This window comes from Hypanus sabinus, chromosome 9 (assembly GCF_030144855.1).
Source record: "Hypanus sabinus isolate sHypSab1 chromosome 9, sHypSab1.hap1, whole genome shotgun sequence".
In the NCBI taxonomy this organism is placed as follows: domain Eukaryota; kingdom Metazoa; phylum Chordata; class Chondrichthyes; order Myliobatiformes; family Dasyatidae; genus Hypanus; species Hypanus sabinus.
In genome coordinates, this window is record NC_082714.1 from 113,728,659 (window position 1) to 113,751,464 (window position 22,806).

The window sequence follows — 22,806 nt, forward strand, 5'->3', positions numbered from 1 at the left end:
TGCACCTGTGCTGATGGAGATCATTGAGGAGATGTTGTTGACAATCTGAACTGACTGGAGTCAGCAAGTGAGGAAATCAAGGATCTAATTGCACAAGGAGTTATTGAGGCATTGATGTATGCAACTTTGCTGCCACATGCTCCAGGGTTGAGTGAAGAGCCAACGAACTGGTATCTGCTGTTGATCTGTTGCTCCAGTAAGCAAAATGGTGTGGAACCAAGTCGCTTCTGAGGCTGGGGTTGATATGTTTCATCACTGTGGATGCTACTAGACAATAGTCATTGAGGCACATTATCATGTTCTTCTTTGGGACCAGTATTTCGCATTTAGACATTTTCTGTTTTATTTCAGATTTCTAGAATTTGCAGTTCTAATTTCCTACAAATTTTAAGATTGACGAAGTAATAACTCATGAATGACAGATCATGGATGCATAGGATTGCTGGTGTTATGCTAACGGAGAGCTCATACAAGTGAACATTTTGCTGGTCTTGATAGACAGCTAAAGCCGTCAGTATAATGAACAGTGGCAGCAAGGAAAGCTATAGATGACAAATGTCAGTAAATTATCTTGAGAAAGTACAAGAAACTACACTGCACATCACATTAATTAATTATGAAAAGCTCTTTTGAGATTGATGCAGCAAAGTGATAGCAGAGGCAGGCAACAGATTGTGAGAAATGGTTGGAGGAGCTAACAATGATATTGTGAAAGAGAAAATAGCCCTGGATACTTGCAGCCAGAATCCTAAAAAATACAGAGAGGTTAAGCATTAAGCTGAAATTCAACCAATGTGGTCATAATTTACTAAAATAAAGAATTGATTTAGTTTACAATTTTATATGAAAAAGACAATAAATGCATTAAATGGATTAAATGTATTCATTTAATGAACTCATTAACTAGAAGGCACTTACAACGAAAGCATTAAATACTCTCCACACCAGTGACTCATAGAACTGCAACATAACGTCCCAACTTCTGTACTCAGTGCCCTAATGAAGGCCAGCATGCTAAACGCCCTTTCCACCACCCTGTCTACCTGTGCTGCTTTCAATGAGCTGGGCATTTACATTCCTATGTCCTCAGTTCTTTTTACTTTTCCAATTTAAAAGACTAAGAAAGTGTTGAATCATGTAATGAGTACCATTTTCTATTAACATATATTTGTTATAAAATTAAGCAGGCTGTCAACATCTTAAGTCCCCCAAAAGACAAGAAAACACTACTTGTAACCGTGTGCAAAAAAGTATGTTTATTGATAATCGCACCGATAACCCAGCAACCAGCACCTTCAGGGTGGAAGACATTCAAGCTGTCAGCAGCCCCAGAAGATGTTAATAACTCATGCCAAGATTCCCCTTTCTTACGGTTCCCACAGAACATAACAAATAAATTACCATTGCTGTTTCACATTGTTATTCAGATCTTATTTTATCAGCATAAAATCCTGTTGTATTATGCAAATAGAAGTCTGTAACAGGAAACATTAATGCTAATGTTCAATGATTATGTATGGAAGGAAGTGAAATATAATCATTTCATGTCCAAATGCTGATTTGCTAAAAAAAAATTTGAAGCTTCTGACACTGCTTTGTTATAATACTACACAGGACAATTCAATTCTGCTGAAGGCAGTGCATATTTTCCACCTACAACTGTCACATGACATGAATGAACTGAAAGAAAGCCGAAACTCTAGCTCCACCTTTCTGAATAGTTTCTGCAGACCCAGATGTCAGGAGCTGTAACCTCCACATTTGGATTATAATCAGCATGTGGAAAAACACACTTTAAATTCTATGCACTACTAATGACATCAGCAGAAAGAAAATATATGGAATAGAGTGTGCAAACAGTAATTGTTGGCAAACCAATTTAAGCACTTAGAATGAGATTTCAAAATTTATTACATTTAAGTACATGCCTGACATTTCAAATCAATGGCACATAGCTATCTACACACTTCAGTCATAGGTGGTTTGAATGCTGCATCTTGGGTGATCTTTCATCCTCTTAATTTGTTTCAATTTAAATTAGCTGAGGTCACATTGTGACTGGCACTTCTGCTATTGATCCAGTTTCAAGATGTCTGTTGTACTTCTGTTGTGCTTCAGGTTTTAGATGTGCCTGCTGTTTCTCCCAGCAAGTAGCCTTGCAGTCTGCATTGATCCTCTGATATTGATATCTGAATAAGCAAAATAAATTGATGAAGGTAGAACAGTGGATATAAATTTTAGTAAGGCATGTGACAAGGTTCCCCAAGATAGACTCTTCCAGAAAGTGATGAGGCATGGGATCCATGGAAGCTTGGCAGCATGGATTTGGAGCTGGCTTGCCCGTGGAAGGCAGTGTGGTAATAGATAAAGCAAACCCTACCTAGAGGTCCATGTTCCACAGGATCTGTTCTGGAACCCCCAGTCTTTGTGATTTTGATAAAAGACTTGAATGAGGAAGTGGAAGAGTGGGATAGAAACAGAGAAAACCTATAGCACAATACAGGCCCATCAGCCCACAATGCAGTGCTGAACATGTACTTACTTAGAAATTACCTAAGGTTACCCATAGCCCTCTATTTGTACCTATCCAAGAGTCTCTTAAAAGACCCTATCATATCTGCCTCCACCACCGTTGCCAGCGGCCCATTCTACACAGTCACCACTCTCTGTGCAATAAACTTACCCCTAACATCTCCTCTGTACCTACTTCCAAGCACCTTATAACCATGCCCTTTCATGCTAGCCATATCAGTCCTGAGAAAAAGCCTCTGATTATTCACAGGATCAATGTCTCTCATCATCTTATACACCTCTATTAGGTCACCTCTCATCCTGCGCTGCTCCAAGAAGAAAAGGCTGAGTTCACTCAACCTATTCTGATAAGGTATGCTTCCCAATCCAGGGGAGTATGTAGGAGGGATAGTAAGTTTGCAGAAGACACAAAGGCTGGTGGTGCTGTGGCTAATGTAAAAGGATGTTGTAGGTTACAATGGAATATAGACAGGATACAGTGGTGGTGGGAGAAGTGGCAAGTGGAGTTCAAACTGGAAAGGTGGTCAGTGATTCACTTTGAAAGTTAACTTGAAAGCAAAGTATGGGGTTAATGACAGGATTCTTACCAGTGTGGAGTTCATTTCAATAGATCTCTCATAGTTGCTGCACAAATTGATCGGGTGGTCAAGAAATCGTATGGTGCATTGTCCTTCATTAATCAGGGGACTAAATTCAAAAGCCATGAGGTAACGTTGCAGCTCTATAAAACTGGTTAGATCAAACTTGGAGTACTGTGTTCAGTTCTGGTCACCTCATTATAGGGAAGACATAGCAGGCTTAGAAAGAGTGAAAAGGACATTTACGAGGATACTGCCTGGAGTAAAGAGTATGTATTATGAGGAAAGGTTGAGTGAGCCAAGGCTTTACTCTTTGGAGTGAAGGATGATGAGAGGCAACTTACAGAGGTGTATTAAATTATAAAACATGTAGATATAGTGGAGAATCTTTTCTCAAGGGCAGCAATGACCAACACCCGAGCACCCAGAGAACAACTGTTTAAGGTGAGTAGAGAAAAGTTTAGGGAAGATGTCAGAGGTACATTTTTTTTTAACACAGAGAGTGATAGGTGCCTAGAATGCAATTCCAGAGGTAGAGGCTGATACAATAAGGGCATTTAAGAGAATCTTAGATATGTGTATGGAAATGAGAAAAATGGAAGGTTATAGGCTATGTAGGAGGGAAAGGATAATTGACCATGGATACAAGAGATTCTGTAGCTGCTGGAAATATTGAGCAACACAAGATTGAGTACATTGATCATGGAGTAGATTTACAGTATATACAGCAGGCCAACACAATATTGTGGACCCAAGGATGCATACTGTTCTAAGTTCCAAATTCTATGGAAGATATGCTAGGCTCTGAAGCAACAGATTGTGATGGTGTCTATCTCTACTATTGCTGATGGTTCAGAGCACCTCATGGTGCCCAGTTCTGAGCTGTCAAATTTGTTCTGAAACTGTCCTATTGAGCAGGATTACACATGCATTTGAAACACAGTAAATACTCCAGTACAATCATCAGTTACTTCAAATGGAAGCAGAGGTACAGTTTGTCTCTTGTGTCTTCCAAACAAAGTTCAGATGTGTGGTTACTTAGAAAGGAATTTAAGGTATAAATATTACTTAAAAGCTGCATATGCCAATTATGCAACCCCTTGACTCCTTGATGTTCTTCATGAATAAAAAACCGTTAAGCTCACTAATGTCAATGTACAATACATGCCACACATAGGAAAATTACAAAATCCTTTATGTAATACATTATTGGAAAAAGAATAATCTACATAAAAACAATGCATACCAAGGAATATGACAATGTGTTTTAATTTAACATTTAGTTACTTTCATTTAATCTAAGTTAAATGTACAAAAGTCAGCTTGAAACTGTACCAATTTTAGACAAACAAATCAAGATGTGATCTCAGCTGGTTTCCTTGAGGGTGAATAAAATGTATTAAATTTCTGGCAGTTTATGTTTAAGACCAGTCTACATTTGGGTGAGGTCCATTCTTTCTACATAAAGACATTTAAAGCCTGATTTTGAGAAATGCATGTCTAGTTTCTTCTACCGACAATTGAATACACTCATCAACTGCAGTCTGCACGTAGATAGCCATTAGTCAGTTCACAGAAACTCTCTATTGCCGTCGCAGTGCATTGTGTACAAAGCCAGGCAGAATTAAACACACCCTCAAAAATCATCTGCGCTGGAAGCAATACAGTCATAGAGAAGCACAGCACAGAAACAGGCCCTTTGACCCATCTAGTCCGTGCTGAACCCATTTAAACTGCCTACTCCTATCAACCTACACTGGAACCATAGCTCTCCATACCCCTATCATCCTTGTACATATTCAAACTTCTCTTAAATGTTGAATTTGGACTCACATACATCACTTGTACTGGCAGCTCATTCCACACTCTCACAACCCTCTGAATGAAGATGTTTCCTCTCATGTTCTCCTTGAACTTTTCACCTTTTTCCTTTAACCTATGTCCTCTGGTTGCAGTTCCACCCAATCTCAGTGGAAAAATCCAGCTTTCATTTACCCTATCTATACCCCTTATAATTCTGTCTACCTCTATCAAATCTCCTCTCTATCTTCTACATTCTAAGGAATACAATCCTAACCTATTCAATCTTTCCTTATAACTCAGATCCTCAAGACCCGACAAATCTTTGTAAACCTTCTCTGTACTCTTTCAACCTTATTTCCATCTTTCTTGTAGATAGGTGATCAAAACTGCACATAATTCTCCAAATAAGACCTCACCAGCATCTTGTACAACTTCAACATAACATCCCATCTCCTGTACTCAATTGATCTAAGAAGGCCAACGTGCCAAAAGCTTTCTTTACGACCCTATTTATCTGTAACACAACTTTCTATGAGTTATGCACTTGTTTATCCAGATCCCTTTGTTCTATCACACTTCTCAGTGCCCTACCACTCACTGTGTAAAACCTGCCCTGTTTGGTCCAACTAAAGTGCAATACCTCACACTTGTCTGATTAAGTTTCATCTGCCATTTTCAGCCCATTTTTCCAGCTGATACAGATCCCTCTGCAAGCCGTAATATTCTGCCTCGCTATCTAGTGCACTCCCAGTCTTGGTGTCATCTGCAAATTTGCTGATCTAGTGAACCAGAGTATGATCCAGATCATTGATATGGATGACAAACAACAATGTACCCTGCACTGATCCCTGCAGCACTCCACTAGTCACAGGCTTCTGGTCATTGAGGTGAATATTTATGACCACTCTCTGGTTTCTCCCACAAAGCCAATGACTAATCCAGTTTACTATTTCATCTTGAATGCCAAGCAACTGAACCTTCTTGACCAACCTCCGTGCAGAGCCTTGTCAAATGCTTTTCTAAAGTCCATGTAGACAACATCCGCTATCGTACCTTCATCTACTTTCTGGGTAATTTCCTCAAAAACCTCTATAAGATTGGTTAGACATGACTACCATACCCGAAGCCACACTGACTATCCTTAATCAGTCTATTGGCTATGCAGATACTTATATATCTGGTCCCTTAGAATACATTCCAATAACTTTCCAACAACTGATGTCAGGCTCACTGGTCTCTAATTTCCTAGTTTATACTTAGAGGCTTTTTTAAACAGCAGAACAACATTGGCTATCCTTCAATCCTCCGGTACCTCTCCTGTCACTAAGATGATTTAAATATCTCTGATAGGGTCCTGGCAATTTCTGCACTTGCCTCCCACAGGGTCGAAGGAAACACCTTGTCAGACCCTGGGAATTTATCCACCCTGATTTACCTCAGGATAGCAAACAACTTCTTCTCTGTAATCTGTACATGGCCCATGAAGTTGATGCCACTTTGCCATACTTCTATAGACTCTGTGTCCATCTGCTGAGTAAATACAGATGCAAAAAAATAATCATTCAACTTCTCCCCCATCTGTTTTGGCTTCACACATGGTTTACCATTCTAATCTTCCAGAGAACCAATTTTGTCCCTTGTAATCATTTTGTTCTTAACATAGCTGTAGATCCCTTAGGATTCTCCTTCATTTTGATGCTCAAGCAACTTCATGTCTTCTTTTAGCTCTCCTGATTTCGTTCTTAAACGTTCTCTTGCATTTCTTATACTGTGCACTGTAAGCACCTCATTTGTTCCCACCTGCCTTTACCTGCTAAGCATCTCTTTATTTTTTTTCTTAACCAGGTCTCAATATCTCTTGAAAACCAAGGTTCCCTACACTTGTTATCTTTACTTTTTATCCTAGCGGGCACATACAGACTTCGTAATCTCAAAATTGCACTTTTGTATGTCTCCCATTTACAAGGTACACACTTGCCAGAAAAAAGCCCATCCCAATCCAGGTTTGTCAGATCCTTTCTGATACCATCAAAATTGGCCTTTCTCCAACTTAGAATCTCAGCCCGCAGACCAGACCTACTTTTTGCATATTTACTTTCAAACTAATGGCATTATGGTCACTGTATGCAAAGTGTTCACCTAGACCAGGGGTCAGCAACCTTTACCACTGAAAGAGCCACTTGGACCCGTTTCCCACAGAAAAGAAAACACTGGGAGCCGCAAAACCCGTTTGACATTTAAAATGAAATAACACTGCATACAACGTTTTTTTTGCCTTTATGCTATGTATAAACAAACTATAATGTGTTGCATTTATGAAATTGATGAACTCCTGCAGAGAAAACGAAATTACATTTCTGCATGCAACAAAAACATTTTGAACTCCGAAAAAAAGACGTTGGGTTGAAAGTTACTTTTAAGTAAAATATTCAATGTCTATTTGAGTCCTTCTTGTATTTATGAAAAACGCCGAACTTAAATTTTCCGCCAGCAGCAAACCAAAAATAACGTCAGCCAGCTGTCAGCCTGAAAAATGAAAGGACTATTTCACTGAACAATGAAAAAATATGAATATAAGTAAAATAATAGGCAATTAAAATATTTATCATACTTGGTTAATGGGATTTCTGCTCCTGGACCTCAGCGCACAGCGTCTGCACATCAGGGCTGTATGATGTCACCTTCATCTTTACACAGGATCGCAAGCTGTCATCTGTGAGGTTTTCAATATCACTCCATTCGTGTTTCTGAGCAAGAACGGCCTTCTGACGGGCAACATCTTCAAGGTCTGCTGTCAAGCGTCTAAACTTGGACACCCATATGTCTTTGTCGGCTATGTCGGCCAGTTCCATCTCAAGATCAGGTTGACTCACACCTGCCAATGCAGTCGTATTCAGTAGGGAAGGATCGATGCTTAAGGGAGTGACCGGGAAGGATAATGTGTTTTTTTCCTCTCTGAACTCACAGAAGCGTTTCCCAAACGATGTTTGCATTGCGATGATTGCAGAATGTAAATACTCCGAAATTATCATTTCGTGACCTTGTTTGAACTCTCTCAAATTGGGGAAGTGAGACAAAGTGCCTTTCTGTAAATCTCTGGCAAGCACTGTCAACTTGCGCTCGAATGCCAAAACATCCTCCAACATGTGCAGGGCTGTACGTCCTTTCCCCTGAAGAGCTGTGTTCAGCGTGTTCAGGTGCACTGTCATGTCTACCATGAAGTGTAGCTTTTCCAGCCACTCTGGCTGTTCCAGCTCAGGAAAGGTGAGCCCTTTGCTGCCCAGGAAAGTTTTCACTTCTTCCAGACACGCGACAAAGCGTTTCAGCACCTTCCGTCTGGACAGCCAGCGATAAAAACACGTTGTAGCGGTGTCAGTAAACTGCAGTCAAAGGTAGCTTTATTCGAACTAAACAGCCTTGCTTTTAAGCCTCCCTCAACCCAGCCCCCATGGACGCAGATGCTGCAAAAGACGCGTACTCACAAACCCCCGTAGGCTATCTCCCTTAGCCGGAATGCTGGCTAATTGTGAGCCGTTTCGGATGTGGCAGGAAATGGTGTCGCTACACTTAGGTTGTACAAGATCACCATAATTACATTTCAAAAGCTAACAAACTAACATAAAATACATTTTAATTAAATACTGACCAATTATTTCCCAAAGCCACAGGGAGCCGCAGCACAGAGGTGAAAGAGCCACAAATGGCTCGGGAGCCGCAGGTTGCCGACCCCCGACCTAGACAAACTTCTGCCACCTGCCCTGTCTCATTGCTAAATAGCAGATCATACACTCTCTTGTTGGGACTTCTACATACTGATGAAGGAAACCTTCCTGAACATATTTGACAAACTCTATCCCTTTTACGGTATGGGAGTCCCAGTCAATATGTGGAAAGTTAAAATCACCTACTTTAACAAGCTTACGCTGCTTGCAACAGTTTGAAGTCTCTCTCTGCAAATTTGTTCCTCTAAATCCCTAATATTGTTGGGCGGTCTGTAATATAGCTCTATTAATGTCATCATACCTATCTTATTTCTCAGTTCCAACCATAACACCTCACTAGATGGGTTCTCCAGTCTGTCCTGATAGAGCACTACCATGATATTTTCACTAATTATTAACTCCACCTCTCCTCCTCTAATTCCTCCCACTCTGTTGCATCTAAAACAATGGAACCCCAGATTACTGAGCTGCCAGTCCTGCCCCTCCTGCAGCCAAGTCTCACTAATAACTACAATGTCATAATTCTAGGTGTTGATCCATGCCGCGAGCTCATCCATCTTTGCCTGAGGTCTTACCAGCATCTGTCTCCACTACCTTGCCACTATCTGTTCTGTCACTCTGGTTACAATCCCACTGCAACTTGAGTTTAAACCCCACCGTGCAGCATTAGCAAACCTTCCTGCTAGGATATTAGTTACCCTCCAGTTCAGGTGAAAACCATTCTTCTGTACAGGCCCCACTCCCCTGGAAGAGAGCTCAATGATGTATAAGTCTTATATCCTCCCTCCTATCCCAACTCCTTAAACTATAAAACATAGGAGCAGAATTAGGCCATTCAGCCCATTGAGTCTGCTCCATGATTCCATCATGACTGATCCCGGATCCCACTCAACCCCATTCACCTGCCTTCTTGCCATATCATTGGATGCCCTGACTGATCAGGAAATTATCAACTTCCATCTTAAATATACCACTGACTTGACCTACACCCCAGTCTGTGCAGAACATTCCACAGATTCACTTCTCTCTGCCAAACAAAATTCCTCCTTACCTCTGTTCTGAAAGTTCACCCCCTTAATTTTGAGGCCGTGCCCTCTAGTTTTGGATACCCCCTCTGGAGGAAGCATCCTCTCCACATCTGCCCTTTCTAGCCTTTTCATCATTCGGTAGATTTCAATGAGATCCATCTGCATTCTTCTAATTTCAAGTGAGTACATGCCCAAAGCTGCCAAACGCTCCTCATATATTAACCCTTTGGTTTCTGGAATCATCCTCATGAACCTCCACTGGACTCTCTCCACTGACAACACATCTTCCGTAACATGTTAAACTGTATAATCTTTCTAGTCATGGTCTCATTAGCATGACTCACGGGTAGCAATCTTAAGATCACAACCCTGAAGGTCCAGTCCTCTGACTTGGTACGTAACTCCCTGAACTCCCTTTGCAGAACCTCATCACTTGTCCCACCTATGTAATTGATATCTATATGGAACACGACCTCAGGCTGTTCACCAACATCTCCCACCCCCACTTCAGAATGCTGAAGATTTGATCCAAGATGTTCCAAACCCTGGCGCCTGGGAAGCAACATGCTATCTGGGAATCTTGTTCTCACCTATAGAACCTCCTTTCTGTTCCCTTAACTAACGAATCCCCTGTCACTACAGTGTGTCTCTTTTCCCCCATTCCCTTCTGAGTCACAGAGCCAGACTCAGTGCTACAGACCGTACTGCTCTAACTTCCCTCAACTAGATCCCAAAAACTGCGTCAAGTTTCTGCATTTTATACTTGGTCAGTGAACCTGAGTGAAATTCATTCCACTCAAGCTTCTGATCTCCCCAGTGGTTGCTGGTCAAAGCTTCAGGCTTTTTAATAAAGAAACTTTGTGAAAAGATATTGCTGTTTCAAGGGCAAATAAAGAGTGGATGGAGATGAATGTCTTTCTACCGTGTATGCTTCAATTTGAAATCCAACTTAACCCGTGGAGGAAATTATGTTACAAACAGCTTATGAACAGTAAGTTATGTTTGTACAAAACATAACTGCTGCAATATATTGTTAGTGGGCTGAGAAGTGGCAGATGGGCTTCAACCCAGATAAGTGTGAAGTGATCCATTTTGGTAGGTTCAATTTGAAGACAGAATATAATATACAGGCGTTCCCTGTTTTTCGAACATTCGCTTCACAACACCTCGCTATTATGAAAGTCCTACATAAGTTACCTGTTTTCACTAACAGAAGGTGTTATCACTGTTATGAAAAAAGGCAGCGCGTGCCAAGCAACCAAGTTCCTCCCCCAGAACTGCATTCTAGCCGACATTGCTTAAACAGGTGCCTGTGAGCATCTGTGCTTTATGTCAATTTTTTTTGTGCATCAGTTAGCAAGATGAGTTCTAAGGTATTGGAAAAGCCTAAAAGAGCGCATAAGGGTGTTACACTTAGCGTAAAACTAGACATAATTAAGTAAGGATATAGTGAGTTTGGCTAAGGTTTGTGGAAGTTGATGAAGATGATGTTGAAGAGGTTTTGGCATCCCATGACCAAGAACTGAGAGGTGAAAAGCTGATGAAGAGAAAAGGAAGCCTAATTTGAATTGAAGCCTAATGCAGTAGCGACCCAAAAGTGAAGTCATCCAGGAACTGAACGTGAAGCAATTGCGTGAGATTTTCGCTGGGAATGACAACGCTGCAATGATTGCAGAAAAGTATGACTTTAATTTTGAAAGGGTACGTTGGTTTAGAGCTTATTTGCAGGATGGTTTGAGTGCTTACAAAGAACTGTATGATAGAAAAATGCGCGAGGCTAAGCAGTCAAGCATACAGTCGTTTTTCAAGCCTTCCACATCCGCCACAGCAGACAACGAAACTCGACTTTAGACATCGAGGCAGGCAGACATAGAAGAAGGTGACCTACCTGCCATGATAGAAACAGACGACGATGAGATGACACCCGTCTCCCACCACCCCAACCTCTGACGACTCAGCCTAACACAACAACATCAGTGTGCTCGCTGTCTTCCCGATTCCAGTAAGTGAAACCACACTGGACGTACATCATTTCTACTTTATATAGGCTGTGTATTTTTATGTGTTACTTGGTAGCTTCATAGCTTAAAGGTTACTGGAAAGAGTGTTTCTGCCGGGAGCACTTGCGCCATGTGTTTGCTGGGAGTGTTTGCACCATGCATTTTTGCTGAGAGTGCTTGCGTGAGATTTTCGCTGTGGTGGACAGTGCTGCAATAATTGCAGAAAAGTATTCCTATATTATATAGGCTGTGTATTTATCAGATCATTCCTGCTTTTATTACGTGTTACTGTTATTTTAGGTTTTATGTGATATTTGGCATGATTTGGTTGGTATTTTTTGGGGTCTGCGAATGCTCACAAATTTTCCCCACATAAATAAATGGTAATTGCTTCTTCACTTTATGACATTCCGTCTTACGAACCATTTCTGCCTTCGAATTACAGGGGGAAACCTGTAACTGGTAAGACTCTTGGCAGTGTGGAGGATCTGACAGAACTTGGGGTTCGTGTTGACAGTGTTGTTAAGAAGGCATATGGTATGTTGGCATTCATCAACCATGGGGTTGAGTTCAAGAGCTGTGAGGTAATGTTATGGTGATATAAGTCCTTGGTCAGACCCACTTGGAGTAATGTGTTCAGTTTTGGTCACCTCACTACAGAAAGGATGTGGATACTATAGAGAGTGATTTACAAGGATGCTGCCTGGATTGGAGGGCGTACCTTACAAGAATAGGTTGAGTGTACTTGGCCTTTTGTTCCTGGAGCGATGGAGTTTGAGAAGTGACCTGATAGAGGTGTATAAGATGATGAGGGGCATTGATTGTGTGGATAGCCAGAGGCTGACATGGCTAATACGAGGGGGGATAGTTTTAAGGTACTTGGAAACAGGTACAGAGGGGATGTCAGGGGTAAATTTTTCACACAAAGAGTGGTGGTGCGTGGAATGCAGTGCCAGTGGTGGTGGTGGAAGCAGATACAATAGGGTCTTTTAAAAGTCTCTTTGATAGGTTCATGGGGCTTAGAAAAATAGAGGGCTATGTGCTAGGGAAATTCTTGGCAACCTCTCGAGTGGTCGGCACAACATTGTGGCCAATGGGCCTGTAATATGCTGTAAATTTCTATGTTCTATGTTAAAATAAACTGCATACAAAATGATTAGCACGTCTAGAGGCAAAATACTTCTCACCTGAGGTCTACAATATCAAAATTCACAACTGAGTCAAGTAATCATTAATGTCTTTGGCAAAAGAATGGACTCTCAGAGACTATTCCTCAATCAGTCTTACTGCACTGTCTTTAACTGTCCACAATTCAAAAATGTCATCCTTGATGATGTACTTAGCTCATGGTATTGCCTGATAACGAGAATGACAATTGGGTGAGGTACCTCTCAAGTGAGATGAGCTCTTGTATATGTCCTCCAATTTACTATAGTTATGAATAGGGACAAAATTCACTAAGGTAACTTTGGATTGAGAGAGGCTCCTGCTTTGTGATGCACTGTACTTCATCTGCATACATCTGCCTTCGTACAACAAGAAGGATTCTAACTCTTGCTCTACGCTGGACAGGTTGCTTGCAAATGTGTCAAGCACTGCAAAGCTGTCCTTTGCTACGCCTACAATTTTCTCTTTCATATTTCTACTATTTTCCCAGGGTCTGAAGCGACCTGGGCACCCATTCTCCAGGACATTAGCCGTACAGGCGCTGGTGGTGGGCTGATGAGTGCCATCAAGGCAGACTTCATCCACTATTACCTTTTCGCTGCTCATGTACCTTATGTCTCTGCCAGGCAACAGGAGAATGTCAGCAAAAGAATCAATTGGGGGAATCCTGTCAGCAATATCCTTTAGACATAGATGACTACATGCATCTTCAGGGGTTCAGATTTCATCCCTGTTGCTGGCAAAATGATCCCACCCAATGAGAGTCGGCAGGGGTAAGTAGACCACCCCTCCTATTGACCATGACAAATCCACCAGTTCTGCTCCCAGTAACTTTGGATGTTCCAGAAAAAGTCTTTAGAATGCTTGGGGAAGTAGCTACATCTAATGGATGTTCAGCTGGCTCCCGCCATGCTCTGCTGCTGGTGTTCTGGAACCAGCTGTATCTGTATCTAATTCTTCTGCTGCACTGTGTGTCCATCCTTGTTCTGCAATATATTGTTACTGCTTCTCCAGCTCTCCTCGTTACTCTCCCCAGATTCTCCACCATTCTCTGGATCCTGTCTGGTCCATATTCAGAATGACTCGGCCCCAAGGCTTCTGGCCAGTCTCAGCATCTCACTCAAGTTATTGTCCAATGGTGATTGATCACCACGGCCAGGTGCAGTGAATGAGGGCTGTGCAATTGGTTCTGCAGTAGCTTCTGTTGCAGAGTGAGCCACCAATGCGCGGTGCACTGTTCGGCTCTTGTGTTCATTTATTAAGTGGTGAACATCCTTGAATTTCCAAGTTAGGTGACCCTGGGAACTTCACTTTCTATCTTTAGGCTTGAATCTGAAGTAGAGAATGCAAGTTCAGGAGCACCATGAAAAAAAACTGGTGCGAAGTATAACAGAAAGTTGGTCCCTATCCTTGTCTGCTGCGTTGATTTCACTCTCTGTGGAGCAAACAAGTCCTATTAGAAGGCTTGCACCAATGGTCGGTTCTGCAGTCACTCTCCCAGAGAGATTATCACTACTGTCTAAGTCAGCTGCTGCTTCGTATATCTGCTAGGGCAGCCTCAGCTTCATGTTCCTCCTTGAGCACACTCAATGTAGCCTCTATACGAGCTTTCTCCATGTCTATATGACCTTTTACCATCAGCATTTCAACTTTGCACTTAGCATACACTGCTTGCTGATTACATTGATTGCTGTTTACACAATCTACAGACTCACACTCAAGGACGTTACAATTCATGCTCTCAGTATTAGTTGTATTTTCTTATTTACACAGTTAATCTTCTTTTACACATTGATTGCTTGTCAGCCTTTATTTAATTATAATTTTGCATAAATCCTTTGTACTTCTTTATTTTCCTGCAAATGTCAGTAAGAAAATGAATCTTAAGGTAGTAGGCAATATACTGTATACAGTACATACTTTAATAATAAATTTAGTTTGACTTTGTCACAAAGGATGCAAATTATGTAATGCATTTTGAACTTTCTTAAAGGGCGAAGCTATCTGTAAAGTAAACAAAGGACCTATAAATTTGGTTTGTATACTTTCTCCATCAATCATTAAGAAAGCTGGCAATGCAATAAATAAGATTACAGAATTTATCCCATGAAATTTCTCCAGTTGTCAAAGTGGGCTTCCAGCTACCAGACAGCAGGATTTGCAGCATTCTCTTAAAGATATTTGGATCACTGAACTCATAAAACAAAGAAAAGTTACACTGACTTTATATGCACAGGAATAAAAGTTACATTGAACGCTATGTAGCAGTGACAGCTGTGACTGTTTTATCAAATAATATGAAACTTATTTAAGATCAGTAGCATTAGATTATACATCAAATGCTCTGAAGATTAAAATATATTTGGAGAATAAAACATATTAGTGATAATAAACTTCATTCTGATACACTTGAAATATGACTATATCAACCTCACCAGCTATGATGAAAATATATGGAAAGTCCCTTTTACAATTCTGAAAAAAATATTTGGGATGAATCGTGAATTTAAGTTAATCATTCATAATGCACTTTGGTTCACTTTCCCTTTGAGTTGCCGCTTACAGACCACGGACTTGCAGCCCAAGTACAACAGTGCTCCCAAGGATCTTGCCATTTACTATATACTTTACTCTTGTATTTCACCTTCTAAATGGTAATGAACATTGGCAGCTTCAGTATCAGCTTCAATTACGTGCAACACACATAAATTGCTACAGGGACACAATAGGTCAGACAGCATCAGTGGAGGGAAATGAACAGTCAACATTTTTGGCTGAGACCCTTCATCAGGACTCAATTATGTAGAACGCCTCATGCCTCAGGACATGCCAAGTCACAGACAATTAAGCACTTCTGAAGAGAAGTTATTGTAGTAGTGAAGGCATCATATTGACATTTCAACCAAAAAGCAAAATGTTACTGACAATACAGTGAGTTCTGGCACTAATGCCATTGACCAAGAGGAAAATCTGATCAGAGAATTATCAGACTTGCCTAATCTTCTAGAAGACGGGATATTGAGGTCTATTATGCCTGCTCTGATAGCAAAAAGAGCTTCATGCAAAACAAAATCAGCTTGAAGTGATAGAAACCACAAAAGTGAAACTAGATTTTTTTTTATTATAGCAAAAGGCATTCAAAAATTTTCGAGGGACAGCAACAGAAAAGGTAAGCAGTTTCAAGTTGCTGGAAGCCAACATCTCTGAACATCTATCTTGGGTTCGACATAAGGATATAATTACAAAGAAGGCACATCAGCAGCTATATTTCATTAGAAGTTTGAGGAGATTTGGTATGTCACCAAAGACTCCAGCAAATTTCTGCAGATGTAATGTGGAAAGCATTGTAACTGGTTGTATCATTATCTGGCATGAAGGGGTCACTGCACAGGATCAAAAAAAGCTGCAGAGGGTTGCAAACTCAGCCAGCTCCATCATGGGCACCAGTCTCCACAGCATCAAGAACATCTTCAAAAGGAAAAGGCTCAAGAAAGTGGCCTTCATCATTAAGGACCTCCATCACCCAGGATATGCCCTCATCTCATTAATAACATCAGGGAAGAGGTACAGGAGCCTGAAGACATACATACAATGTTCTGGGAACAGCTTCAACACCTAGTACAAAGATGGCAGCAGCGAATCATGGTGACGTTCAGAAGGCTAAGTACAATCTACGTTAATTTAACTCTTTTAAATTACTCTCACTGCAATCTGCTGCATGTAATTTCCTTTGAAGCAATGTATTTTAAATTGACTCAATGAGCTACAGACTTCACAAAATTCTGAACAACTTGGCGGACTTAACTCTCAAGCAAGCAGGTGCGACACTTTTCAGTAGACAAACGTTCATTGCCATGGCCAGTAGTGAGGCAGGAGGTGATCCCGTGATTTCAGTCTCTGACGCCAACATGTGAGTAGCCTTCAGGAGGGTGAACCCACAAAAAACATTTCGCCCAGACGGGGTACCTGGCCAAATACTAAAGACCTGTATTGATCAACAAGCCAAAGTGTTCACTGAGATCTTGAACCTCTTGTTTTGATAGTCTAAGGTACCTGCTTCAAGCAGACTTCACTGAAACCAGTGCCTAAGAAGTATGTGGTAACCTGCCTCAATGACTACCACCGAGTAGCACTTATGTTCACAGTAATGAAGTGTTTTGATAGGTTGGTGATGAAACGTATCAACAGTTTGAGAAGTGACTGGGATCCAGTCTAACCTGCCTACTGGTGCAACAGGTCCACAGTAGGTGCCATCTCATTGGCTTTTCACCTCAACCCTGGAACTCTGGACAGAAAAGATGCATACATCAAGATCAAACACGAGGAAATCTGCAGATGCTGGAAATTCAAACAACATACAAAATGCTGGTGGAACACAGCAGGCCAGGCAGCATCTCTAGGGAGAAGCACTGTCGATGTTTCGGGCCGAGACCCTTCGTCAGGACTAACTGAAAGGAAGGATAGTAAGAGATTTGAAAGTAGTGGAGGGAGGGGGAAATGTGAAATGATAGGAGAAGACCGGAGGGGGTGGGATGAAACTAAGAGCTGGAAAGGTGATTGGCGAAAGTGATACTAAGCTGGAGAAGGGTAAGGATCATGGGACAGGAAGCCTCGGGAGAAGAAAGGGGGGTAAGCACCAGAGGGAGATGGAGAACAGGCAAACAACTAAATATGTCAGGGATGGGGTAAGAAGGGGAGGGGGGGGCATTAACGGAAGTTAGAGAAGTCAATGTTCATGCCATCAGGTTGGAGGCTACCTAGCCGGTATATAAGGTGTTGTTCCTCCAACCTGAGTTTGGATTCATTTTGACAGTAGAGGAGGACATGGATAGACATATCAGAATGGGAATGGGACGTGGAATTAAAATGTGTGGCCACTGGGAGATGCTGCTTTTTCTGACGGACCAAGCATAGGTGTTCAGCAAAATGGTCTCCCAGTCTGCGTCGGGTCTCACCAATATATAAAAGGCCACACTGGGAGCACCGGACGCAGTATACCACACCAGCCGACTCACACAGGTGAAATGTCGCCTCACGTGGAAGGACTGTCTGGAGCCCTGAATGGTGGTGAGGCAGGAAGTGTAAGGGCAGGTGTAGCAGTTGTTTCACTTACAAGGATAAGTGCCGGGAGGGAGATCGGTGGGAAGGGATGGGACGGACGACTGGACAAGGGAGTCACGTAGGGAGCGATCCCTGTGGAAAGCAGAAAGGGGGGGAGGGAAAGATGTGCTTGGTAGTGGGATCCCATTGGAGGTGGTGGAAGTTACGGAGAATTATACATTGGACCTGGAGGCTAGTGGGGTGGTAGGTGAGGGGGAACCCTATCCCGAGTGGGGTGGCGGGCGGATGGGGTGAGGGCAGATGTGTGGGAAATGGGAGAGATGCATTTAAGATCAGAGTTGATGGTGGAAGAAGGGAAGCCCCTTTGTTTAAAAAAGGAAGACATCTCCTTCGTCCTGGAATGAAAAGCCTCATCCTGAGAGCAGATGAGGCGGAGATGGAGGAATTGTGAGAAAGGGATAGCATTTTTGCAAGAGACAGGGTGGGAAGAGGAGTGTTCCAGGTAGCTGTGAGAGTCTGTAGGCTTATAGTAGATATCAGTAGATAAGCCATCTCCAGAGATGGAGACAGAAAGATCAAGAAAGGGGAGGGAGTTGTCGGAAATGAACCAGGTAAATTTGAGTGCAGGGTGAAAGTTGGAGGCAAAGTTAATGAAGTCGATGAGCTCAGTATGCATGCAGGAGGCAGCGCCAATGCAGTCGTCGATGTAGTGAAGGAAAAGAGGGGGACAGATACCCGAATAGACTTAGAACATGGACTGTTCCACAAAGCCAACAAGAAGGCAGGCATAACTGGGACCCATACAGGTGCCCATGGCTACAGCCTTGGTTTGGAGAAAGTGGGAGGAGCCAAAGGAGAAATTATTGAGAGTAAGAACTAATTCCGCGAGACAGAGGAGAGTGGTGGTAGAGGGGAATTGGTTAGGTCTGGAATCCAAAAAGAAGCAAAGAGCTTCGAGACCATCTCGGTGGGGGATGGAGGTGTATGGGGACTGGACGTCCATGGTGAAAATAAGGCAGTGGGGGCCAGGGAACTTAAAATCATTGGAAAAAATTCAAAGCATGAGAAGTGTCACGAACGTAGGTGGGAAGAGATTGAACAAGGGGGGATAAGACTGTGTCAAGGTATGCAGAAATGAGTCCAGTGGGGCAGGAGCAAGCTGAGACAATAGGTCTACCTGGACAGGCAGGTTTGTGGATCTTGGGTAGGAGGCAGAAACCGGAAGTGCGGGGTGTGGGAACTATGAGGTTGGTGGCAGTGGATGGGAGATCCCCAGAGCTGATAAGGTTAGTAATGGTATAGGAGACAATGGCCTGGTGCTCCTTAGTGGGGTCATGATCAAGGGATAACTAAGAGGAGGTATCAGAAAGTTGTCGCTGTGCCTCGGCCAGGTAGAGGTCAGTACGCCAGACAACAACAGCTGCCCCCTTATCAGCAGGTTTTATAGTGAGGTTGGGATTGGTGCAGAGTGAGCGGAGAGCAGAGCGTTCAGAAGGAGTGAGGTTGGAACTGGAACAGGGTGTGGTGAAGTCAAGACGGTTGATGTCCCATCGGCAATTAGCAATAAAGAGATCCAGAGCAGGCAGAAGACCAGAGCAGGGTGTCCATGAGGAGGAGGAGGATTGAAGACGGGAGAAGGGGTCATTGGTGGGTGTAGGAGAGTCCTTGTCAAAGAAGTTAGCTCGGAGACGGAGACGGTGGAAGAAGAGTTTAGCGTCATTGCGTACGTGGAACTCGCTGAGGTGTGGGCGAATGGGGACAAAGCTGAGGCCCTTACTGAGGACAGAGTGCTCTGCCTCAGAGAGTTGAAGGTCGGAGGTGATGGTAAAGACCCGGCACGGATGAGAGATGGGATCGGGGGGGGGGGAGGGAGGCTGGTAGTGTCAGTGGAGAGGGAAGGGTCAGGGTGAGAGGAAGATGGAGCCTCTGAGGGCCCAGGAGCTGACGATGGGATCTGAGGGAGAGGGGATTGCAGAGTGGTGGTGGGGGAAGGGGAAACGGGAGACACAATCGCAGCCTGTGAAGACCCGGCCTGGAGTTCAAGGCTGGAGCCGCAGTCGGTGGTTGCGCAATCGCTTTGAAGCTGTCCATGGTCGTTGGAACACGTGGTGATGGTGCTGGAGTCCGGGTTTTCAATATGCCCTGGGTTGCTGGGGCAGCCTAGATCGACGGCCAAAGCCAATCCATGGTCGTTGGAACACGTGATGATGGCGCTGGAGTCTGGTTTTCAATATGCCCTGGGTTACCGTTGATGGTGCTGGAATCCGGGTTTTCAATATGCCCTGGGTTGCTGGGGTAGCCAAGATCAAGATGTTCTTCAATGACAGCACAGCATTTATACCACCACTCCCTCAAAACTAAACAATTACCTTCAAGACCTAGGCCTCAATACCTCCTTGTACAATGGGATCATTGATTTCCTCACTTGCAGAGCGCAGTCAGTTTGGATTGGCAACAATTTCTCCTCCATGATCTCCATCAGCACAGATGCACCACAAGGCTGTGTGCTTATTCCCCTACTCTACTCACTTTACACTTAAGACTATGTGGCTAAGGAGAGCTCCAATGCCATATTCAAGTTTTCTTCCTTCTTTTTTAAAATATTTTTATTGGTACGTAATCAGCAACAGCTATAAAATGATACAAACTTTAACAGATTCATATGCATACAATTAATAAAGCTGAAGAAAAGAAAAAAAACTGATCTTGAAATATAAAAATGGGAAAAAAAATTATGTGTAGAAAAAAGAAGGAAAAAAAGAACCCCATCTGACTAAGAAAAAAAACCCACTAACTATATAAAAAAAACCATTAGGAATCAACCCCCCAGAGCAATACATTTGACCATCATCTAATATATTAAAAAAGTCATCAACCGTCATTCCATATTTATATTAAAAAAATAAAATTGGAAGAAAACCATATAACTTAATTCAAATTAAATGATAATATTTGGCAAGAGAACCCCATCTTCTCTCAAAATCAAATCGAGGATCAAAAGTTCTACTTCTGATTTTTTCCAAACTAAGACATAACATCACTTGAGAAAACCATTCAATTAATGTAGGGGAAGAAATATCTTTCTATTTTAATAAAATAGTCCTAGCCAGCAGTGTAACAAATGCAATTACGTGTTGATCTGAAGATGAGATACCCTGAATATGATGCGGAACTATTCCAAAGAGATCAGTCAATCTATTAGGTTGTAAATTAATTTTCAGAGCTTTAGAAATTGTAGAAAATAATGATTTCCAAAACGATTTTAAAGAAGAACATGACCAGAACATATGTGACAAAGTAGCGATTTCAGTTTTACATCTATCACAATAGTTATCTATACTAGGAAATATTTTAGATAGTCTCTGCTTTGTTAAATTCTTTCTCTTTTTCAATATTTTTATTGATTTCTTACATAAAAGAATACAGAGTACAGTTGGATATTATATATATATATCGATTACAATATATTGGAATCACAAATATAGTCTTATTACCCCATATCAATATAAATTAAATTTAAACATAATACTGAAAAAAGATAATTTTATTATACAAAAAAATCCAAACCCACCACCAGAAAAAAAAACACACAAAAAATGCTGGTGGAACACAGCAGGCCAGGCAGCATCTATAGGGAGAAGCACTGTCGACGTTTCGGGCCGAGACCTGTCAGGTCCTGACAAAACGTCTCAGCCCGAAACGTCAACAGTGCTTCTCCCTATAGATGCTGCCTGGCCTGCTGTGCTCCACCAGCATTTTACGTGTGTTGTTTGAATTTCCAGCATCTGCAGATTTCCTCATGTTTGCACCAGAGAAAAAAAAACAGCTGTTTGGTTAAAAAAAGAAAAGGAAAAAATCCTTATCATATAATAAACATATTATTAGCTAACATCTGTGCTTAATAATATTACATACCCCGTGGGTATCTTGTGACTGTCTTATGACCATGATGTAACTGAATATCTGGTGAGCATGATGTAACGGCCTTGTGATGGTGGGGTGATGCAATTTCCCACCAGTGTGAGGTCACATGATGTAATTTTCCAGCTAGCGAGAGGTCATGTGATGGCATGTTTCAACAGGTATAAAACGGGAAAGCCTTGCTGTGACGTAGGTCAGTTCGTGGTTTAATTCATCATTTACTCCATTATGCTGCATATTCGTTTCATGATGCAGTTTTGTTTTAAAGTGGAGTTTTACTTTCTACTCTAAGATGTACTGGCAGTGTTTGAAACCACTACAGTTGTGATTTGGTTTCCACCTTTGCAATTCAGTTGGAGAGTGAAGAATTTATCAAAGTATGGGAACCTGAAAGATCGAGTAAAGTTGGTGTCAGCGGTAATACAGGATCAACCTTAATGGATCTTCATTCTGGAATTAGTAACCTGTATCCAAGATAATCCTTGTTGTAAGAGCAAAAAGGATTGGGGCAGCGTTATTTGTCAAGGAAAGGTCAGTTCCTTTAAGCCATTTTTATTTCCTTCATCGTAAATCCTTCAGGCAAAGCATATTTCGGCTAGGATCAGCAGTAACATCACATTGTTGAGGAATTCATTATTTCGGGGAAGTCTCTCCTAATTGACTGTATAAATCATTTTGAACTTTCGCATTTACCACTTTTAGATCTGTGTTCGCATTTATCGCTTTAAGAACTGTTCGAGTTGCCGTATAGCAGTTAACTTCTGGTTAAGTTAGTCATTTGTTTACTTTTCATTTTTATTGAGCAGTGTTTAATAAATGTTTTATTTGTTTATAAAAAAAACCTGTCTCAATTCTATATTCATTGTTGCTTTATCACAACAATAGTAAATCAAAGATTTTGAAAATAATTAATAAAAGGTCTCCACAATGTTAAAAAATTGTGTCTAGGTTCAGAAATTGAACGGTGAATCTTCTCTAAATTTAAACATGACAT

The 22,806-nt window shown here is 41.8% G+C and overlaps 1 protein-coding gene and 1 long non-coding RNA gene across 2 annotated transcripts in view; both read right to left on the bottom strand.

Annotated features, from left to right (window-relative positions):
* LOC132399742 (uncharacterized) overlaps positions 1-22,806 on the bottom strand; it is a 128,250-nt gene that overhangs the window by 22,574 nt on the left and 82,870 nt on the right. The window lies entirely within an intron of this gene.
* LOC132398904 (general transcription factor II-I repeat domain-containing protein 2-like) lies at positions 7,302-8,183 on the bottom strand. The gene is made up of 2 exons (XM_059978737.1): positions 7,525-8,183; positions 7,302-7,439 (listed from the first exon to the last, which is right to left on the bottom strand). Exon 1 carries the CDS (start codon positions 8,129-8,131, stop codon positions 7,529-7,531), a length of 603 nt encoding a protein of 200 aa, XP_059834720.1. The 5' UTR covers positions 8,132-8,183; the 3' UTR covers positions 7,302-7,439; positions 7,525-7,528.

Coding starts and splice junctions, on each gene's coding strand:
- LOC132398904 (XM_059978737.1), bottom strand. CDS start 8,131: ATGGTAGACATGACAGTGCACCTGAACACGCTGAACACAGCTCTTCAG.